The sequence below is a fragment of the Crocodylus siamensis genome, chromosome 1, assembly GCF_052110815.1.
Source record: "Crocodylus siamensis isolate JL-2025a chromosome 1, ASM5211081v1, whole genome shotgun sequence".
Classification (NCBI taxonomy): Eukaryota; Metazoa; Chordata; order Crocodylia; family Crocodylidae; genus Crocodylus; species Crocodylus siamensis.
Genome location: NC_143395.1, coordinates 94936563 through 94960834, shown reverse-complemented (window position 1 = coordinate 94960834; position 24272 = coordinate 94936563). Strand labels below are relative to the sequence as shown.

General features: G+C 39.3%; 1 protein-coding gene across 1 annotated transcript in view; it reads left to right on the top strand.

Moving 5' to 3' along the window:
• Positions 1-24272, top strand: part of FRK (fyn related Src family tyrosine kinase) — a 90381-nt gene that overhangs the window by 49602 nt on the left and 16507 nt on the right. The window contains exons 3-5 of the mRNA XM_090038305.1: positions 7218-7381; positions 7980-8148; positions 21890-22048. Of these exons, the coding sequence (XP_089894431.1) occupies positions 7218-7381; positions 7980-8148; positions 21890-22048 (492 nt within the window). The remainder of the gene's footprint in view (positions 1-7217; positions 7382-7979; positions 8149-21889; positions 22049-24272) is intronic.

Sequence of the window (24272 nt, the reverse complement as noted above, 5' to 3'; positions counted from 1 at the left end):
GGGGCAGGGAGCAATGTCCCAGCCCTGGCCAGAAGATGGTAAGGGGTGTTTGATGTGGACAATATTCAATTCAGATTCATCCCGATTCAGGGAACAGTGGTTCAATTTGCTGATTTGGATCACTGTCCTGATACAATTCAGCTGAATCTGAATCAGAAGATTCAATTCTGATTTGGAGAATCAGCGATTCAGCCATAGACACAGCTTTATATATATTTTTTAACATACCTTGAGGTACCAGGTGCAGCTCATGAACACTGAGATGATGGGGCAGATAGAGCATTCCACAGGAGTGTGGGGCCCCCCCTGCATGCTCAGCGATGGACCCCCCCCACACATCTCTCCAGCTCAGCAATCAGCCACGTGAGGGCCCTGAGTACCACCCCCAGACCCAAGAGGCAGCAGTTTCTGAGCCAGGGGGGGAAGGCAGGGTGAGGGGGAGTCCCCTGGGCCCTCCACGGTGGACCTGGAAGTGGATTGGAAGTACGCTCCATCTGCCCCACCATCTCAGCAGTTATGAGCTGTGCCTGGTACCTTGAGGTATGTAGAAAAAACATATAAAGCTGTGTCTATTGCTGAATCATTGAATCTTTCCAAATTGAATCAGAGGCTTCTGGTTTGATTTGGAGAGATTAATGGGTCTCCTGATTTGATTTGGTTTTGGAGATCTGGTCGCTGAACAGGGCCGAATCTCCTCCGAATTGAATAGAGACCAAAGCTTCACACAGCCCTTGGAGATAGTTGCCTCTTGGCCCAGTGCTGCCTGCCAGCCCTTGGGCTAGCACTTAGGGGGAGCCTAGACCTCTCCTTGGTGGTGATAGGGGCCCATTGCAGGACCACACAAAGTGGAAGCAGTTTGCTGCGAGGAGCAGCATATCTACTCCCACATCCCTGCACATGTAGACGCATGCCTGGCAGTGTTTACTTGTAAGTACTTTACTCACAGGTCAACTGATCCCAAATCGAATGTAAGTGTAGACAACATCCATTGTTTCCTCTTTTAGATATGGGAAAGTACATCTCGGATCACTCTCATAACTTCAAAGATCCTTCTACCTCGTACTGTGCACGCTTGATCTTCATGTATTATCTTCTGGAGGTTTTTCCTCATTTTCAAAGCCATTGTCTAGGCTTTTAAGTTATATTAAATGGGATATAATTGGTTTCTAGTTTTTCAGGGTTTTTTTCTCCTCTTTTGTAAAAGGTAAGATCACAATGCCTCTTGTAACATATTTCCCCTCCCCTCCTGTTTCTGCTATTTCTTTAAAAACTTTCACTATCTAGGGTCACCATATTTCCAGTTCCAAAAAAGAGGATGCCAGTCACACGTGTGTGTGTGTGTGGAGGGGGTGGAGGGTTATATGATTATGAGGGGCAGTGCTACTGCAAGAGGAATAGATAGAAAAAGGCAGGTGCTAGGACCATAGGGGTGCCTTCTGTGCTGTGGCAGAGAAACTAAACTGAAATTGGTAGGTGCTAGGACCCTTAGGACATCACCACCACCACCAGGCAGCCATAGGTTTTTAAGCATTCCTCCACTTCCTTTAAGCTTATCTTTTCTTCCATCTTCTTTGCTTCCTCTTCTACTTTCTCTTCAGTCTTTTCAGCAAAACATTCATCTTCTTTCTGTTTATTTTCTTCTTCTGATATAACTTCATAAGATCTTCTCTTTGCCTCCAATACCTCCTACTTTTCCACCAGGGTACCACCTTCTTCCTGCACTGATTTTAGCTCTCCTTTCACTGTCTTCACTCTAGTCAAAAAATATCAGGACCACTCTGTTTTCTCCCCCCGGGTGCTTGTGCAAAGAACATTTTATGCCTCATCTTTCTTTTCATTTTTTATCTCTTGTCTGGTTTTTTCTAGTTCTTGTCATACCTGTCTTCCTTCTGTAGCTTCCTTTAGAAGCTCCTGCATCTTTATTTGTAGCTCTTTCAGCTCTTTTGTTCTTTTCCCCACAGTTCTTCGATCTTCCTTCCTGAAGAATTCTCCTGTCCTCTTTTTCACCATCATCCGGCATCCTCTGGTACTCTTAATATATTTCTTCAGTGTTCTCCACCCCTCATACTATCTTGTGTATGCTTGACATATCTCTTCATCTTGCAGCAATCATACATTAAATGCCCACACTTCCATTCATCTTATGGGGCTCTTACCAAGACTCAGTTCTGCCTTCAGTATCCGCTGATCACTAAATGCCACAATTATATTTCCTTTCTTCCTTATCTCTATTTCTTTTGATACAAACACAAAATCAATTTTTGATTGTTTCCTCCTACTGTTGTCAGTTCTAGTGAAAACTTTCTTCCCTGCCCACACATCTCTTAGTGACTCTTACTGTTTGGATGAACTCTCTAAAGTTCTACCTCTTCCTTCTCCTGTTCTGACACCCGCTTCTATTATGTGATTGAAGTTCCCCACCATTATCTGCAGTTTCCGTCTGACTACATAAACTACACCTGAAATCTATGTGCTGTAGGAGCAGGATACCTCAGTGGTATCCTTAGATTATACATTATCTATAGAACTCTATGTCTATGGTATAACTAACTTGTGGACATTTTGGGACACACACACACACACTGAAAGTATATTTACTTTTTGACCCTTATGTTTTTATCTTTATTCACAATGACATAGACAGATATAGATAACATAGGTAACAGAGCTCTTTAAAAAATATATATTCCAGGGCAGATACAAAAAACCCTTATGTTTTCAATAGCATCTATACGCCCTCTGATGGTATTCAGTGGAAAACACATGCTACAGTAGAAAGAAAAAATCTATTTAATAGAATGTGACACTGCTTAAGGAAGTGCATGGGAGATATTTTATTTCAATTAAAACTGAATGAATGATGAAGAAAACTATATTACATGATATCCTTGGTAATTATATGTAACCAATATTTTCTATAAATTAAGTTACATGCCATATGCAGCTGAAGAATTCCTGCAATTGATAGTACTATAAATGCAAAGATTATTATTTTGGCACATTAAGTTAATGAACAATGTCAACTGACAATGTTTTTAATTGTTCTAATACTTCAAGAATGTATATATCTAAAGATATATCTATATCTATAGCTATATCTATCTCATGTGTGCCTATATATATATCCCTCCCCCCCATTTCTGCTCTACCAATCCTTATTACATTCTCAGAATGAAAAGTGGGGACACTACTCATCTCAGGAGACAGGCAGTAGAGGGAGATTTTGGTAAGGGATAACAGAAGGTGACCAGGAAGTGAGAAGACAAAAGGAACATTTTCTTTTCTTTCCTGTTCCCTCCCCCTTTAGGAATGGAAAAAATAGGAGACATTTTCAAGAAATCCATTATTTTTTTTGTCCATCACCTCGTGATTGTTACGTCTGTCCTAATCCTACCCTTTCCTTTTCAAATCTGGTTCTAGTCCCCTTTCCCATTATGGTCTTCCTGGATGCCCAGCAGTGGTTGATCCATACTCCCCTTTCACAGTTGGCTCTCTAGTTCTTCCCTTGCACTCAACCTACCCTGACAACCTGCACAGACTGCTTCATCTCCCTCTGATCCATCCCCTAGCATCTCAGGAATACTGACACATGCAACTACTTTTAAATTTCCCTTCTTTTTACTTTATAGCTCCACTATGTGGGACCACTCTATCAGGTCTGAAGACTGTTCCTGCTGAAAACTTCAGTCCCAAGCTCTCCAGGCTCAGAAAAACTATCCTTAGGCTCAGACTCTTCCTTCTCATAGGAGAACTCCATGTTTCTCCTGATCTAAAAATTCTCTCTGTCTGAACCTCATACTTGTTGCTGTAATTGTAAAGTCTAGACAGCAAATAAAAATAGAGGGCACAGGAGCACCTTCTTACATATCTCTACACTCTGATTTAGTCCCACAGGCCTTTGTCTCTTGATCTGTAACTCTTCCTTCTAGCTCACAACAAATGTGTTAAAAGTTGTAGGTCTTTGTGAATACTCGAAAGAATCTTGTTTTCCTTGCTAGATGTGTCCTCCCTCTGACACCTAAAACCTATCTGTTGTAGGACCAGGATACCTCAGTGGCAGCCACATTATCTACAGAACCCTGTCTATGGTATAACTAACTTGTGGAAGTCCATTAGCTCCTACACACATGCAGGGATCCTGCTCCAATAAGTTGGAAATCCAGTGCATTGGAGTAGATGCGATTAATCAAATCTGCTGGAGCATGGAAATTGATGCGTTTTGGCAGCCTCACCTGTTACGTGTATCAGCATCACTGTGCGTCTTTGTGCTGACAAAATGGTGATGGTGCACTTTGAAATAAAACATGTCCAATGAGCTTTAGCTCAAAGTACACCACCACCATTTGGTAGCCTGGAGACGTGCCGTGATGCTGATACAGTGATGCACAGGCGCTTTTAATTAGCACAGCTCACTAATTAAAGTGCACATGTAAAAATACTCTAATGTATAATGGGACATTCCCCTCATGCTCTCTGAGGAGTTATTCTTTGATTTAGCCTTTGAAAAATTATGTTTTGTCTCACTCATTGTAAGTCCCATTAAATGTGCAGATCAATATTGTTAACCTATCCATACCAATTCTGAATCCTTGCAGCTCCCCCAGGTCTGTGTATAAAGAGAGTGCCTAACCTGTGCAACAGGGGAAACAAGTAGCAACATAGCTGTAACTTTCCCTGAACTGGAGACTGGGGGGACAGTGTATGTTCCTTTCCCCCGACCTTGTTCCTACAAGTATAAGACTACATATGTGCCGCATTTTGTCTCATCTGCTCCTTGAGCCATTACCTTGAGAGGATTCTTTGCATGGTTGTAGAAATGCAGCCATGGTTCAAGAGGTAATTGATATTACCACCTCCATAATTATCTTCCATCCTTGGACCTCATGATCATAACCTGACCCTGAGAAATTTACTGAAATAGAGTGGAATGTGTGAAGCTCCCATGCAAAGGATTTTTGCAAGGCAAATTATTTAATAAATTTCATAGATTTTCATAGATATTTGGGCTGGAAGGGACCCTGGAGGATCATTGAGTCCAGCCCCCTGCCCCAGGGGCAGGAAGTCAGCAGGGTTCATAGGATCCCAGCAAGATAAGCATCAAAATGTGCCTTGAAGGCGTTCAAAGTGGGTGTTTGAACTGCCTCTGGTGGGAGTCTATTCCAGACCTTGGGGGCTCGGACAGTAAAGAAGTTCTTTCTTATGTCCATCCTGAATCAGTCGCAGCTGAGTTTGTGACTGTTTGATCTTGTCATCCCTTGGGGTGCTCTGGTGAACAGGCATTCCCCCAGATCCTGATGAGCACCCCTGATAAACTTAGAGGTGGCTACCAGATCACTCCTGAGCCTGCAGTTTTCTAGGCTGAAGAGTCCCATGGTTCTCAGCGTCTCATCATAAGGTCTATTTTCCTGAGCTTGGATCATGGATGTAGTTCTCTTCTGGACTCTCTTAAGCTTCTCCACATCCTTTTTGAATTGTGGAGGCCAAAACTGGATGCAGTACTCCAGCTGTGGCCTCACCAAGGCCACATAAAATGGGACAATGACGTCCCAGGATTTGCTTGAGAAGCATCTATGGATGCAAGCCAGCATTTTGCTCACTTTACTAGCCACAGCATCACATTGAAGGATCATGTTCATCTTGTGGTCAGTCATGACCCCCAAGTCCCTTTCATCTGTAGTGCTAGCCAGCGTAGCACTGCCGAGCCTATAAGGATGCTGCAGGTTTTTCCTCCCAAGGTGGAGTACCTTGCATTTTTTGGTGTTAGACACCATCAGGTTCTCATCCGCCCATTTCCTGAGCCTGTGATCACTCTCCTGTCCTTAGGTGTGGATGCTTTACCCCAGAGTTTGGTGTTGTTGGCAAACTTGGCCAGTCCGCTTCTGACACCAATGCCCACAACATTGATGAAGATGTTAAACAGTATAGGCCCTAGAACAGAGCCTTGAGGGACCCCACTGGTCACAGCGCACCAAGACGATTGGCTTCCATCAACCACCACTCTCTGGGTCCTACCATGGAGCCAATTCCCCAGACAGTGGATCGTGGTGAGGTTGAGGTTGCAGTTAGCCAGTTTTGCCAAGAGGTGAACATGGGATATCAGTTCGAAGGCTTTTTAAAAGTCAAGATATACGACATCGATCTCTTCCCCCTTGTCTAGGTGATAGGTCACCTGGTCATAAAAGGAAATGAGATTGCTCAAGTAAGACTTACCTGCAGCAAACCCATGATGTGTATCCCTCAGGATATTGCCATCATCTAGTCTGTTAATGATGGCCTCCAAGACTGAAAATGTGTGCTTCTCTGCATACAGAGTATAACCGATAATGTGTTTACAGATAGAATTGTAAACATTTATCTTTCAAAAGGAAAATACTATGCTATTATCAGCAGGATTTTTCACACATATTCAGCACTTGCAGGTCTTGATGATATCTGTGGGAGTTGCAGGTGCTCAGAACCTCACAGAATAAGTACATCTGGTATGTTTTAGTTCTCTTTTAAATCTCTGCCAGCCCAGAACTTGCTATTTGGAATGTCAGTACCAATGTATGGAATGTTAGTAAGATATTGTGCTGTTGAATGAGATAATCTTTATTGTCTTTTGTGACACAAGGGGCACATCTACACACTCATTAATGCACTTTTGCTGCTGCATATTAAATTTAGTACCTCTAATGTGAGGTACTAAATAAATGCACATTAAGCTGCCCTAATGCGCAGTAGCAAAAGTGCATGCTATTTTAGTGACAGTGTGCAGTAGCCTATTTTTAGTGTGCATTAACGTATTAGCACAATTTTGGACATGACACAGTAATTCACAGTAAATTAGGCTACTTTGCATTAAAGTCCATGTGTGGACATGCCCAAGAAGTAGGAATTGCCCACAGAGAACCCCTTTCTGTATCTCTGGGCCAAATTCTGTAGGCCCGAATTTTCAAATTTGACTGGTTTCTAAATTCATATTTGGTTTCTAAATACTAAGAGCCGGATTTTGGGAGGGTGGTGTATGAGTGCTTGGCATCTGAAAAAATGAGGGCATTTTTATTTAGGTACTTCAATATCCATATAAGAGTTTAACTATAATTTCTTGGTTTGAAAACATGGCTAAAATCTATACCGCATGACTGTGTTATTGTGCAGTACTACTATACAGTACTACTGTACATATTTAGCACCTGGGAACTTAATATATCTTTATTTATTTATTTTATTTTTAGTTTTTGATGGAACAACTGTGAAACACTACAGGATCAGAACGATGGATGAGGGGATCTTTTTTTTAAGCAGAAGGAAGACTTTTAAAAACTTGAAAGATTTTGTTGATTACTATCGTAGGAATGGTGATGGACTCTGTGTAACACTTGGGAACCCATGTATAAAGGTAAAGCTTGTTCTGAATTGTGAAAGAAATTTTTTGAACTAACCTTTTAGTTATCAGTCATAAGATATTAGGTTGCAAAATGGTGATGATCTGATTATTTTAGGAGGTCGTGGGTAGCAGCACTATTTCATTCTTGAAGCTGACACATTAATAACAAAAGAGTATTGCATTTTGGACAAATAATTGTGTAGCTAGAGGAGAAAATGTGCCAGCTTGTGATTTATGAATAGCAGTGTGTAAACGTATATTGAGATGAAATCATCAAGTTCATGACTTTTGCTATCTATAAGTAATTATGGAGACAAAATCATCAAGTTCAAGCAGGCAATATTTCATTGTTCAAAAAACTTGCTGGGGGATTATTTCTTTTTTATGTAGGGGTATCTTTTTTGGAGCTAAAATAACCTTTTTTGTAATAAGATTTGAATTTTATAGTAAAACTATACATTCTGATACGTATTCTTCATCAAGCATGCATCGTGTAAATATTCACTCTTTATAACTGAAACTTCATTTGGAATGTGTATAACAAAGATTGACACATAATCCTGAAACAAAATATTTAGTATTTGTGTTGTTTCTTTTTTTCCTACCCCAGAAAGAAATTCCTACTCCTTTTGATTTGTCATACAAAACGGTGGATCAGTGGGAGATTGACCGAAAATCTCTGAAACTATTGAAAAAATTAGGCTCTGGCCAGTTTGGTGAGGTGTGGGAAGGACTATGGAATCACAGTACCCCAGTGGCTATCAAAACATTGAAACCAGGTATGTCAAGCATCACTCAGATTTGCTGACAACAGCACTTGTTATAGTTTGCAAGTACTCTCTTAGAGAAAAACATTAATGCTTTAAGACTTGTGGAACTCATCTTTTTAAAGGTATGTAAAATGTGGCCCTTGTATCTTGAGATCCTTTGATGATCCCATGGCACTTTTCACTGAAGTTAGATAGGCTGTCTCCCCATGACTGATGCTTTTGGGTTTTTTGTTGTTTGTCTTCTCACACCACATGGAAAACCAAATAGCTGGTCTGTTTTATCATATTTTATCAGTAGCTGAAGAAATCAGTTTAGCTTTAATCTATAATCTGTAAAACTCTGTCTGCTAGTCCTCTATATTACTTTAATATTTTATTGGTATAGAATCTGTAGTACATAAATCTTCCTGTTGCTGTTTAGAGTTATATAAAATAAAATGCCTGAGTCTAAATAATAATTGGAAATGCGATAACAGTAGAAGTACTGGCATACTCTACTAATTGCTGATGTGTGTTCCTTGTACATCCTTTGTGAATAATGTAGCTTCTATTTGATTTTTTCTTTACATATTTAATTATTTTTAAATTTCTTTTACCTCATAAAGCAATAACATGTACCAGCAGATAGCATAAATCCCATAGGCACCCGAGTGATAACACCATCATATGATTCATTTAAAATTATTCAAAATGTTTTTGTTGTAACAGATTGGATTCAGGAAAATTCTTATTTTAAAAAACCTGTAATGCTTTCCTGAATAGAGGTAGACTTAACCATGTGCTTAAATGGTTTATTGATATTGAAACAATATTTGCAATATGCACAAAGTAACTGAAACAAACAAAAAAAGATGACTTCTTCCACTAGATTCTAAGTGAAGGAAAAGCTCATATATGGGGCTTCTTACAACATGGAAGCCCCATATATGAGGCTATGTGAGACATACTTACTTCATAGATACTGTTTGTTTCTGGCATTAATGATTTACTAGAATTAGGTCACCTGAGCTAAATCCTCTTAAGCATCTGACACAGCAGTTATACAGATTATTGAGAGGGAAAGAAGAGTATGCCCTGAACAGTGAAGCATAATTTTTAAACAACTGCATAAAATAAGAGAGCATTAAATAGAGGGTGTGAGGAAGGGAAGCAAATAAAATAGGTAGCCTCAAATTAATTATTGGCTTTTTACTATCTTTATTAAAACAACTTTTGATTATTAGGATCCTGGGAAAAGGATTAGCTTGTCTTCTCTTCCTCTTCCCCTTCCTTGCCCTATCAATTTCTGGATGAAATACAACAATTGCACGTCAAACTTTTTTTGTGGGTGGACAACCACACAGAGCATATAGCAGAGTTGTGTCCCAAAGTGGAAGGCTCTTTTTTTATCTTTATTTCCTTTCAATTTTCTTTTTGAAACATGTTTTATATATAAATTTGCTTCAGTTTAAGGAAACACCTTGAAACAAACATGAAAATGAAGGAAACCTTTTTGCTGGATGTCAAGCACGTGGTTTCATTCAGTTTACAATGTAGCTTGTTTTGACTCTGCTTAACTAGAAAAAGCTATTTTTTTAAGTTTCAGGTTCTTGTAAAATGATTTTATTTGATTTTTTTGGATTGGCCAATGAACCAAAAGTGTTTAATTATGTGGATCTTCCTAATGAAAACTTCAGTTCATCCCATTTTGTTTAATTATGTTTTTGCCTTCTCTCCTGAACTCCAGAATCTTTGGAAGACAATTTATAAAACAAAGCAGAGAAAGCTTAGTTCCCTAAATGAGTGAGAGCATGGAGTCTGAAGGGAGGATAATGCCAGATTATCCCCCCTTTTTCCCCCTTTCTCTAACAAATGTTTGACAAGTTTAACAGATATTTCACTTCTCCCAGCACTCTACATTTAAAAGTGTGATTCCACTTTTGATTTTTCATCACTTCCGTAAGTCAAGAAATTCCTGCTGCATCCCTCGATCTTGCAAAAGGAAACATTGGGTAGAAAGATATTAAGGTTTAAAAGAAAGACTAATGATCTTGGATGTCCTGATCTTTAGGGTACTCAGCTTGATGCATAGTTGTACTGATTCTCAGAGGGTATCAGAGCCCTCAGTCCATCTTTTGAAATGTCAGAGCTCAGCATCTTTAACATCAGGGTCGAGGTGTATTAGGTTGAACAGTGTAAATCAGTGGCAGTGTTGGGTTCCCAACAGAGAATCATGGAATCATATCATAGAATCATAGAAGTAGGGTTGGAAGGGACCTTGTAAATCTTCAAGTCCAACCCCCTGCCTGGGCAGGAGAAAAACTAAGCTCAAATGACTCCAGCCAGGTAGGCATCAAGCCTCTTCTTAAAGACCCCCAGGGTAGGAGCCAGCACCACTTCTCTTGAAAGTTGGTTCCAGGTCCTAGCCGCCCTAACTATGAAGTAGTTCTTATGGATGTCTAATCTAAACATACTCTCCAACAACTTGTGGCCATTAATCCTTTTTATGCCAGGGGGTGCTAAGGGAAACAAAATCTCTCCCAAACCCTTCTGGTCTCCCCGGTGAGTTTATAGACAGTCACCAGGTCCCCCCTCAGCCTTCTCTTGTGAAGGCTGAACAGGTTCAAGTCCCACAGCCCCTAATGTTAACTGCCCAGTCATGGGATGAATCCCACCACGTTTCTGTAAGCCCTGTTATGTCTGGGTTTGAACTGGCTATTCTGAGGGAGAATTCCTCCTGTTTGTTCCCCATACTATGAGCATTGGTATATAGGCATTTAAGGCCTTGCATAGCTGCGTGTGCCACCCCACAATTTGGGAGACTGTCTGGACCCGTTTTTTACCTGGGCACTCCTTGCATTTGTCATCTGTCTTGCTCGGGTGGTGTCTCCACGTCTTCCTGAGGCCCCCTGTTTTTTGTTTTTTTTAATTATTTTGATCTTAATCTCTCTCTGATTCTTTCTAAAATGGGGCTAATATTTTTCCAAACTCTTGTAAAGTGTTTGGAGATCTTCCTGTTGATAACTCTATGAAATAATGTCTCTGATGGTATAGGCAGACAAGGTTATTTGGGTAAATGCAATATCTTTTATTGGACCAACTAAATAGTTGGAAAAATTGTCCTCTTCAAGCTTTTGGGTACAAACACCCTTCTTTAAGCATATAGAGGGTCTGCTGGAGAACTGTATACTTTCCTGGATAGACTAGAAGCCAAACTAAAGATTATGATATTAAGACCCAAATCAGACGTTGTGTCTACCAAGCTGTTGTCATCTTTAACCTATTGTGTGGATGTGAAGCTTGGATTGCATATTGGAAACACCTGAACACTTTGTACACCATAACCTTCAGTTATGTCCTCCATATTCAAGTGGAAGTACAGAAGAACTCCAATCCTCCATATAACTTGGAACTAATGCCAGCATTCTGGGACAGGCAAACAACAATGTTTCTGTGGCACAAGCTTCATTGGACAGGATATGTCATAAGGATTTCTGACTAGCCGAAGTACCTGGCTTCGCATGGGTTGCAGTAATCAAATTTGAATCCTATCTTATTTCCCTGTACTAATAAGCTGTGTGTATGTGTTTAGTTTTGTACCCTATTTTACTTGTGTGATACGGCTTGACACTGTGAGCTTTTGGTCATACCAAAAACCTATAAAAGTTGAATATTTACATGTATTGAACAACTGAATTGTGAGGTAGAATTATTTATTTACTTTGTAGGACTTTAGCATAGCACTGTGGATTTCACATCACATTTTTCTATCTCAGGATAGAAAAATGTTTGACGCTTTTTTATTCATGTAGAGCTTCAGGGTAGACAGTGTTGCATGTTTTGCCATCTGGTGTCAAGATTAAAAGGTTTTTGCCACTGCCAGACTCTGGAACAACCAACATAAAGTTGGCCATGAGAAAAGTATGGGCGTCGCAGGTTGAAGCCAACAACTTTGAGTGATTGTCCCTGTGCCTTGTTGATACTCATGGCAAAACTGAGGCAGATCAGGAACTGGAGCTGTTTAAATTGAAATGGCAGGTCAGAAGGAATGATTGGAATGCGTGGAATGAAGACATCCTGTCCCACTGCATGGCCAGTCATGATGGTGGCTTCAATGACATCTGGCATGAGCTTCTTGACAATCAATCATGTTCCATTGCAGAGTGCTGGTGGGTCCAGATTCCTGAGAAGAATGGTGGGTGTACCAGTCTTGAGCTCCAGATTGTGTGAAGGCACACCTGGCTGCTTGAGAGAACTAAGAAATTCTGTTGGGTAGTTGACTGCCTCATTGGCATCTGGGACAGTGTCATAGTTTTGCACATATGTCATGGCATCCTGAGTGTGCTCATACATGTAGCAAGGCACACCTGTGGAACTGGAAAGCAAGATGACCAACATTGGCAGCATCTCCATCATTGTTCATGGCATCCCTGAGGTGAACACAGTTTTCAACTCTGAGTTTCTTTTGGTTCGTTTGAATGAATCTCAACCTTTCTGCTTCAATTTTGCCATACTCATCCACAGCAAATTGGTGGAAGAGATCTTTGCATTGCAAGATGTGATTGAAACTTCTAGCTCACAGCATCATCCTGTAGGCATAAAAGTCCATGGCAGAAATCTTCTTTTGAGTTGGCAGCCCCAGTGCTGGGTTTGTTTGTTGCACTTCAAAATGGTAGCCATCATCACCCTGCCAGAAAATTAGTGGATACTGAAGTGCATCATCTGATCAGTGTGTCTCAGCAATTCTCTGGAGGGAGTTGTCCTCAAGTTGCAACACAATGTCTCAATTCCCATGTTGATCACCAGCCAGAATGACAGCCACTTCTGATGTTGTGGGTGCACTGAAGCACCACTCATACTCACCAGATGGAGTTTTGTTTGCATGAATGACAACATTACACTCTGGAGTTAACTTCTCCACGGCACACTTGAGACTGTGAATACAATTGTTCTCCTTGTGAAGCATGTCTTGCAACTGCAACACCACCTGCAGGTTGGTTTGAATGACATTGTTGCAATGCTATTCAGCCTGCTTTGTATTGTCACCTGTGAAGTAGATCTGCAGGAATTTGGGCTCTTCATTTGGAAATGGCATTAGTCTGCCAATCCTGCACTTTAAATGTGGGCATGTAGCCAGATTCTCCGATGTCTTTTGTGGTGCCAAAAGATGTCATTTGGAAGCATGAGCTGTATCTTCTAATGTTGCATCTAAAGTTGCTTCTAATGTTGCTTTGGATGTGCATCTGGAGTGCTGCCTGTCAAAAATGTATGAAGGGGCTGAGGAGGATCATTCATTTGGGGCAGTTGAACCTTGCCACTGTTGCAGCATATCCCTGGAGTTTCTCCTTTCCATCTCATTGCAAGGCAGTGGCTGCAAGAAGTCACCATTGAGCCAATTGCAAGTAATGGATTAGAACCGTAATCCAAGGCTGGATTGTAGAAGAAGGCAGAGTTTCCTTTTTCCTCCAGGGCCAGAGGAAATGGCATGGCTGTATCTACTGTACTGTAGGTGTTGCCCTGTTTTGCTAAGGAAACGGACTGAGCAGTTCTATTTGTCTTCCATTCTTATTTTCTATGATCGTATTGAAGGCAATGGAAAGATTCCCACTGACTTCACAATTGCACAATTCTAGTATTGATATCTTATAAGATATTTAATGTAGGAATACACTGTAGTAAACAACTTCTGCATTCAAAGATTGTAATGTGCTTTTCATAAGAGTTTGATTTTTTTAAAAGTAATATTTTATGGTAAAATGTGCTGCTTGCACTCTGGAACCTCTGCATCCCAACGTTTAAGCATGAAAATATTTAATTTTTCAGATATTTTATAATTAAAATAAGCACCATTAAATATTAATTTAAATATTTTTAAAATAAGAGGTTTTAATGATTCACATGGGGAATCCAGAGATTTGTTAATTTGTCTCCTAGAAATTAAAAACAATGCCAGTTCTACTTTGTACTATGCATTATGCTTTGTTTTTATTAAATATTTAATGGGTATCCAGTTTAGGCATTCATTCAATTCTAGACCCATTTGCAGTCAACTATAGCTTTATCCCACATGATAGTTTTTTTTTTCTAATCGAGGTCAGAACAAGCCAGTTTTATAGATTCATAGCATTTGCACTCCTGAAGGGACATTAGAGATATTAAATCACCCAGTCTGACTACCTGACTACCAAAGGCCATTAAATCTCATCTGGTAGCCCTTGCATTCAGCCATGCCTTTGGTACAACATTTGAAAAAGCTATCCCATCTTGATTTGAAGACATCAATTGATAGAAGGCTTTGCTTTTCTCCATATTGTAGTCCAATGGTTAAAAATTTATCTCTCTTCTTTTTGATAAGCCAGATTGAAGTTTTTAGGTCTCTTATTATAAGGTATATTCTCCCTTTCTGGAATTATTTTTACATATATTAACAACATTTACTTACCTGGGACATTATTTCATAGTTTCTAGGGTCAGAAGGGACCTGAGCAGATCATCAAGCCTGACCACCTGCCATGGCAGGAAAGTGTACTGGGGTCAAATGACCCCAGCAAGGTGTACATTTGGCTCCAAGAAAAATATAAGTCCTAGAGAGATGCAGGCAGTGGTATTCATATACCATTTTCAAATCAATTGGAGCTGAACAAAACGTAAGGTTTCCAGTATGTTGTTAATGTTAATATTTCAGAAATTTTTTTCATACTATTTAGGAATATAGCCAAGCTTTTCAAATTTCCTGTAAACTGGAAAATGCCCCAGAAGTTATTTCAGAAATGTGGTGTTTCTAAAAGAAAACATTCTTGTTGGAGGTGTTCAAGAAAAGTTTGGATGGGCACTAGTTGGGGACAATCTAGCCATAGTAATGCCTATGTTCTGCTATGGGTATTTCCCATGCTTCTGGCTGCTGGTTGTCCCTTCTCCCTTTCTCTGCTATATACATCAGGGTGTTTTTAAGCCTTGCCATAGAGACTCGCTGTTGGCTGGAGACTCCCCACAGCCCCAGCCCAAGCTGGGACACTGGGTATTGGCTGGAGACCCAGCCTTGTTGGCTTCAACTGGGGTATGTCAGTGCTCCTGCTGGGACCAAAGCTTCCATTCAAGGTCAGGCTGATTGCCATCTTTGAAGTCAGGAAAGAATTTTATCCCATGATCAGATTGGTATGGACCATGGGGTTTTTTTTGCCTTCTTTTGTAGCTGGAGTCATGTACCCTGGACCTCTTGAGTGTACATTGACAACATTTTATAGAAGCAGGACATTAACTGCTGTGGGTCCTCTACTTTACCTGTGGCAGGTTACGGTGTTAAGCCTGTGCTGTGTCAGGGTTGATGGCAGTCTAATGTAGAGTTTAGAATATGGTTGTATGGAAGGGTTTGGCTAGGGCTGATCCTGCCTCAGGCAGGGGGTTGGACCTTGGATGTCCCTTCCAGCTCTACTTTTCTATGACTCCGTCAGGTTCATAGTAGCAGTGAAAGTGACAAGAATGTCAGTATCAGTCAGCAGGTGCCAAGAGTCCCAATTCCTGTGGAACCAGGTAGACTACCCCAGGATGAGGACATCAGTGTTCAGCGCCATTGGGTCAGCTGGATTCCAATGTGTCCTCCTCAAGAACTGGGGAGCATGGGGAGACATTTTGCCCAACAGTCATGAAGCTTTGCACTTCCCACTCTTGGGACAGTCTGCATGGCCTGCTGTCCTAGAACCAGAAGCCCTAAAAGCTCTGGATTTATTAGTTCCTGTACATTGTGCATAATAAACAATTTTGGAGCTGTGAACCTTGGAAGATGAGAGCCCAGAGAAATTACACAGGTTTCTGTGGGAAAGGGATGAGTTGATACTTTTCAGAGAAACATAGTGGTATCAGAAAATTTCTGGCCAGTTCTAAGGAACTAAATAGAATAGTGGATCAGAAGATGAAATCCATATTGATTATGAACCATTTTTTTCCCCTGACTGCTTGGAGACCAATTTCTGATCCTGCCAATGTTGGATTATGGAGCCCTTCAAAATGTCAGAATGATTGGTCTTTGGTCTTTACATTTAGACAGGGTTTCCATTAACCTCACAGAAAGAGTCACAAGACTCCTAATTAAACTGAAGTCTTTTGATTAAAATAATACCAAGTCCTGTGAAACACCCTTAATATCTTTTATTAATACATCAATATTTGAAAATGTTTTGTTATCTTAGGCCAGTTTCATCTGTGAGTCTCAGACAAGCTGTCATATTATGTTAATATTTACAGCTGATTATATCCCTTTTGATATCAACGCTGCTTTATTCCCTAATAATATTCAGACTCCTTTTAATTTTTATGTAGAGTCCAAAATTAGTCTCTTACATAGAAAACTGTACTTTTCAAGAGTGAGACACCAAGAGAACATTTAGTATTTCTGTATTAATTCTCTTCACAATACAATAACCTTGCTGTAATATATAATGGATAGCCCAAAACACTAAGAAGCTTTATTCAGACATGATTCAGAACAGTCACTTAAGGCCTCCAATGAAAGTCTTAGTAATGCAGTCTTATAATTATTTACATTTCCCAGAGAAGAATAATTTGTCCATTGGGAGCTTGCACACAGGCACAGACATACATGTGTGAACCACCTTAGGCTGAAAAGTTATACAAGGGACTAAAAGAGGTAGGTCAGTGGTGATACTAATCACCGTCTGGCAGCAAATTGCTCTAGCATTGTGTCATTTCACGAATGACTCTGGGAAATAAAGAGTTCCCTTGTTACAATATCACCTCCAGGGCACAATGACTAAGCTGACTTGCTTGGAGACCAGCAGGCCAGAAGCTACCAGCAATAATTGCACTGACTTTTAAAGAAACATAATAGCATCATTTTCTCTCTCTATATAATTTTTGCTATTTGATCCCTCATTTTCATCTAGATCTTACATTCTGCCTAAGTGATATGTGCTGTTTTAGGCATTGATGTGGAAAATAAAAATAGGTCAGATGTTCAGGGGATTTCTGTATGACTGGTACAGCAGAATACAATAATTTCTTGAATGGGAAATCAGTATCACTATGTTACAGGGTCATAAATAAATCTGAATGCATTGTAGAACATCATCTTTATTTCATTATGGTTGTAATGCCCATTGTTTTCTAAGAAGTAAAATGATCCAGAGGATCAGGGTCCAATTGAGAAGTCAAGAGACCTTATTTCTATTTCTTTATGACTTTGCCACTGGCCTGCTCTATGATTGTGGTCAAGTCACATCTTCTCTCTGTGCTTTGTTTGTTTTGTTGTTTTTTCTGTTTAGATGGTAAGATTTGGAGCATTACTGTCTCATGCCAGGTATTGTACTGAGCAATGTTTCTTCTGTAACAGTAATAACTATCAGCCTCCATGTGACCATTCTTACAACATTGCTACCTCATTGGGCTCCTATAGAGAGGCAGGGAGCCAGCTCTGAGGTGCTGGAAATCCAGCGTGTCAGAGCAGAGTTGATTAAGTTGAGCATGGAAATAAATGCACTCCAGCAGACTAGTGTCACATGTATCAGTGTCCCTGTGCTGAAAAATGATGGAGGGGCACTTTGAACTAAAGCTTGTTCAATGAGCTTTAGTTCAAAGCACCCCACTGCTATTTTTTGGCACAGGGACACCGATACATGTGAGGCTCAGGCACTTACAGTTAACGCAGCTCACTAATTAAAGCCCCGCCCCCCATACCTCTCAGAGCATGTGTAAAAATGCCCATTGACTGTTGTCTGTCTCCTCAGTGTGCTCTTTTCTTTCAGTGTCTTCAGATCTCAAGAACTTGCTGGTCAAATCTGATTTTGTTTTGTTTTATTTTAAAACACAATTTAATTTTGTTTATTCACAAAATACAGTTTTGATCATTCCAAAATTACAAGTGAAATCAACCTGATTTTACTAAATAGCTTTGAATGACTTTTAAGAATCTTACTTGACAAACTTGATGCTGATATTGATTTCTAGATTTTTTATCAAAGAAATCCACTGGCATTTATTTACCAATTCCATAGCAGACATGTTTTAACCAACCCCTAATGCAACAAGCACTTTTTACTTATTTCCAGGAAGCAACTTTCCCAGACTCCTACTCTAGAGAATCTCCCTGACCCCACTACAGTAAATATCTTAGAAAACTGTATTAATGAGGCCAGATTGTTTTCTTTAGCTACATTTCTACTTGCTTATTATTTTTAACTGTAAAGCAAAGGTTAGAAGCTTACTGGGGCTATGTGACTATGCAGTTTCTACCATTTAAAAGTACAAACTAAGGCTTAAATGAAAACAAAAAATCTATTTCAGCAAACCAATAGTAGAAGTTGAATCCAATTATTTTAGAACAAAATCAAGTTATATATAAATATTAAAGGAATAAAAAACCAGAAAAATATTTAATATAAAATAAGTAAAGATGCAGTAATTCTTATCACTGCTTATTTTTGTGAAAACTTTTCCTTTATTATATCAATACATTTCCAAAGAAAAAAAATCCTCCTAATTTTACTCTCAGATTTGAAGTTGCACATCATCCAGCCAGTACTGGGCACATCTACACATGTGTAGTTACTGCACAGTAAATAAAATTATTTGGTAGTGTTGGTGCATGTCAACACATGCACGCCCATAGTGTACAGTAAATATGGTGACTTACACTGACTTGAATGTAAATTTGATACCTGCCTCATGCAGATGAGGCCCGATTAGTTGCTGCACAGTAACACCTGTGTAAATGCATTAATGCATAATAACACTGTTTATGTGGACTAACTTGGGACTAACTTTAGTCCCTAGTCAGTCCACACTCAGTGTTAATGAGCTTTAATGCCTGCATGTGTAGATGGTTACCGCACAGTAATTTACTGCACAGTAAATTTAAGCCAGTGTAAATGCATGTGTAGACACACCCACTATCACTTAGAGATACATAGTTTTCTTTAATAGGAAGAACTCATATCATATCACTATTCTAGCTGGTTTTGTAAACTGATTAGATTTCAGCAGTTGGCTTCAAAGAGTTGGGAGAATTTACAATGTGGTTAAATTGTAAAAAAGTCTGTATTATAAGAAGGCTCAGGTTCAGATATCTTAGCACTGAAGTGACCCATTGAAATGTACAGTTAATCAGGTGGAGGATTTAATGGCCTCTGAGTTAGCTGATTCTTAAGCCATTTTAGGATTTTAAAGGAAGATCAGGACCTTGAATATGGAATTGTTGTGTCAGCTAATCATGGAATTATGAAAGTGTAGGGTTAGAAGGAACCTCAAGGATCAACTGGTGCCTTGTGCAAACACAGGATGCACTATTCCTGTCTCAGAGAAATGCCTGTCCAGCTTTGATGTCTTCCTTCTTTATGGCAGCCTCTCAAATATTTTCCAAATAATGAGTTGTACATTCTTAATTTACTTTTAAAGGTGGAAAACCACAATGCTACACAAATTCGGCTTCTGGTTGGCCTGCAGGGTCAACCCTAGGGCAGTATGTCACAGAAGTATAGCCAAAAGTTGATAAACAAATGGAGTACTGTGAGATTAAGCATGGAGTACTATAAATGCTACTATGGTAGTATTTCTAGCCATTGATATTATTTGGGAATCCAGTAAAACTGCATAGCTGTGCTTTGGTACACTCTCTGGTGTGAATTCAGTAACAAATGGATGTTTTTTCATAATCTTTGCCTCATTTGGACTGACCTTGAGCCCATTGAGGTCCTTGCTTCCTGCTGACGGGTGGATGAAAATTTGTATAGTCTTTGTCGAAGAAGGACATATATAATTGACTGCCATCCACTTATCAATAGCATTGAAATCTCCTATATCTCACAAGCCCTCTAATGACCTCCAATAAAATTTTGTGTGAATTGTAACATAGGAGGAGCAAGTGTCCATCACAAATTTCAGAGTCAAATTAAGGTAACTGTCTGTTTCTACCAGGCCTTTCTTATTATCAAATCAGTGGGGCATGTAAGAATCTACATAGCTACTGTGTACACCCAGGAACTTATAGGCTGGCCAGGCAGGTGCATAGTTATGTACACATGCCTAGTGCACCCCATAAGTCACACGGTTGGACAAAATCCCATGATTACTGGCTGTGTTAGATGCCAGACAAAGAGATCCTTTCTATGTCTCTGCCCTAGAACTTTGTCTTCCTGCTTTTTGGTTAAGTCCTTAATCTCTCAGTAATTAAGGCTCAAAATGGGAGGATGTGCCATGATACCCTCCTGTATTGTCCTGGTACATGTGTATGTAGACACATAACTGCCTGGTCAGTGAATAGTCTACTCAGTAGCTGTGGGACGCTTACATGTCCACACTGCATAAGTAATAGAATTGCTAACTATGCTTAATTATTAATGTATGCTGCTTGGTTCAGTGTCATTTAGGGACATAGAGGCCATAGACCTGAAGACATTATCTCAAAAGCTATACTTCTTCATTTGGAAATAGGCTTGGATCTCCTTTCAGTAGGTATTACCAATGTCTGGTATGTGGTGGAGGCATCCAAGTTTATTTGTCTGCTCCCTATTTAAAACAGATTTGCTTGCTGATTCTTTGTAGTACAGCCTTTTAGTATCCTTCCAATGTTCCACTTAGTTCAGACACCCCTGCTTGGATCAGGGTCAAACACGCAAATAAACCTTATCACTTACTGAAGGTTAAAAAAGTAAAGCTTCTAAATTTTACCTTCCTGGATTCCAGAGTGACTCAGCCTTGTTGAGACTAGGAAAACAGACTGTGTTTGAAAAGTACTACCGCAAGGCATAGGTCAGTCTAGACCTGACTGTAATTTCTATAGTTTTGAGGTGTCAATGATTTTTTTTTGTTATTGTTGAAACTATGCTTTTTTGAAAAGGGAGAATAAGTACCTGAACAATTTTAACTGTTTTTAAACTCAACCAATACTAATATATATATAATTTCCCTTCTTCCTCAAATCCATAGAAAACTTCTAAATATACAGTACAGAAAGCAACTTTCGTTTTTCAACTTTTACCTTTGTTTTCTCCACAGTGAAATATTTTTCTTCCTCCTTTATTTTTGCCTAAATAACTTGTTTAGATGCCATGTAACCTTGGCAGTTTGCTTTATCTCTGAATGGCTTAGTTTACCAAGATGATTAAATTATACAATAGTGGTTATGGATACAGCAAAACTTATTTAACAAGATCATTAACTCTAAAATGCTCATGAGTATGAAATATAATAATATATATTGAGGTTCCTTATAAGGCTGTTCCGCATGAGATATTTATTTTATAGTAAAGTATTTCTATGATAGAGAGATCTTACTGATTTTCTTTGGTTGTTCAAGTGGCAAAGGTGTAAAACTGACATTATGCATTATACTCCTGGGTTAGTTTTTGGTATTCGTATTTATTTTTTGTTGTCTAACAAACTCTATTTAAATATTCATTTTTTCCCTGCCTTTTTGGACCTTAATATGGGAACCCTGTTGAGCAGGGAGGTACCAGGTGCCTTGTTATATTAATTAAAATGTAAGTCTTTCAACCATTTTGTCCCAAAGGTAGCAATATTAACCTTTATTTGTCTAAGGGTTATAAAATGCATGCTCTATGCCCTCATGCATCTGACACATTTAACTTAGTTGTTAGATTCAGCTGCGTAAGTTTGATTCTTTAATAAGTTTAAAAATTTGTGGTGCTAATCCACTTTACAAAGAGACAGAAAACAATCTTTGTAATTCTCACAAGGTTGCTGGGCAGGTAGGCTAGCCTTTTATAACTTTAGCTGATTTATTTTTCTGTTATTGTTTCAGGTTCAATGGATCCACAAGACTTCCTGAGGGAGGCACAAATAATGAAGAACCTGAGACATCCGAAGCTTATACAGCTCTATGCGGTTTGCACTTTAGAGGATCCAATTTATATTATTACTGAGCTGATGAGACATGGAAGTCTGTTAGAATACCTCCAAAGTAAGCAAAAGATTAAAAACTAATTTCAGATAGTGCTAGAGCATGTAGTTCAGTGAATGCTCTCAGGAAGAGGGGAAAGCAAGGTGCTCTGATTTAATCTAAAGACTGCAATATTCATTGGGGTCTGGAGCAAACAGGGTTTAGAAATTCCAGATTGCAAATCATCTGAGAAGGTGGAGAATTCATAGTTTTATGCTCACTTTACAGTAGCACACATGCTTCCACATCTTCTGGGAATAAAGTGGAACCTGCACCCCTAGATCAGGGTTTGTAGGAATGAAGAAGGGCTGTTTGTCACACTTTACTGTGTACCACCATTCCCCAAACCACTAGAAACCTCTCTAGATATTTTACAGAGTGCCTCAGAGTGAGTTTGTGGCAGAAGATGCCTCTTGCTATATGTTTGCGTATCACCTCATACAATGGGGCTTAAACTGAGTGGAACTCTGAGGGCTACTACTAATAATTAAGAAGTTGTAATAATAATTAAAAATAAAGCAGAGCACCAATGAAGGGACCGGTACCATGACTGTACTCCAAGTTCTACCCAGTTGTTTTGGTTCTAGAGCTATTCCTAATTTTAAGTACAGACAATACCTATGAAACCTTTATCATCTCTAAAGCCAGAGTGATTTTTTTTTTAAAGCCTGCTCTCCATAAGTCTCTTCTGAATTCTTGTTTTCCTATATCCTGTAAGCAAAAGTCATATGGATAACTGTAGATAGGTTCTGCATTAAAATACTGCTTTCTCACTGCTTTCTGTTGAACTGCTACTTAAGTGGGGCTGCATCCAGGAATAGCTTCATTTGGAAGCTCTGTGCATCATGACAAACTATGTGCCTCAAACTTGCAAATAAATTAGGTCCAGGCTCCTCACGAATTTTTTTGGGGGGTCTAATTCTCACTGGTTCTAGTGAGACTTAAGCTTCTAAAAGGGTTCTGGGCTTAGGGGGTGTGTGGGTGTGTGTATGCACACCCTATGGCTCTTCTGTGTCTCCCAGAGTTGAGCAAGTATAGTAAGTAAAAGCCCAGCCTCCTTCACAGGATATGGCAGATGGAAACTTGCTTTCCCTAATGGGAGAGAAATGGGGAAACTGAGCTGAAACTCTTTGAATTTATGGCCGATGAGTTCTACACCACTATTCCTCAAAAATAATGTTTATGAGATAATTCTTGATTCTGATTACAATGGGAAATAATCCTCAATAGTCAAAGAAGTAGTAATGTCCAATATGTTGTCATTTCTGGCTACTTTCTGTGATAAAATGGCAAGACAAATCACAGATCAAGATAGGTAGTCATCAGAGCTAAATTTCCCTTCCTAGAAATGGTTCATTTTCTTTGCTTTAAAGAAATACTCCAAAACCTTCAGGACTGAGTTTCCTGCACAGAAACTAAATGCTACACATAGACAACTGCCTAACAGAGACAGGCAAGTGCTCCTCTTTGATGGTGTCCTTCCTGATGAACACTGCTATGTATGGTTGAAGTCATATTATTATTACTGAGCTGACAATGGCCAAAGTAAGAGAACACAACTGCAAAACATTTCTGCAAAACATTGTGGATGTAAATTAAATTGTAATTAATGGATGAATATATTGTTCAGTACACACAGTACATTCTTGATATTTGGTAACTACTAAGTTCCATATATGAAAATGAGAGAAATATATACCTGTTTGTAAGTGCCATCTCTCCTATCTTTTGTTCTACTCAGTCAGATACTGTGACTGATTGGTAAGATCCTAGGACAATCACCGAGCTTCCCTTAATATTTCCTCTAACAAATTCTTCTTTTAAGAAAGATGGTTTTGTCTAAAAATGTTATTAAGTAGGTGCAAAGGGAGCTGTCACATTTTCTTTGCCGGACAGAGAACAAGTCAGGGATAGATTTTTGTAAATTTATTTACCAGTGCCTGAATAGTGAGTGTATTTTTTCACATTAACATCACTGGTCATTGACAGACATGGAAAAAAAGAATAAAAAAACATGCTTTTCCAGAAGACACAGCATTTACATAGATTTAGTACTTCAGCAGGACTTTTTGGTGCTTTTATCTAAAACTGCTTCAATCAAATATTGGATAAAAGTACCAAAAAAGCCCCACTGAAGGGCCCAATCTATATAGATGTTGGGAGAGCCATGTCCAACTAACGTGATGCTTCTTCTGGGCACATACTGTGCTCAGCACAGGGGCATGCCAAGTTTAAAGTAAAGCAC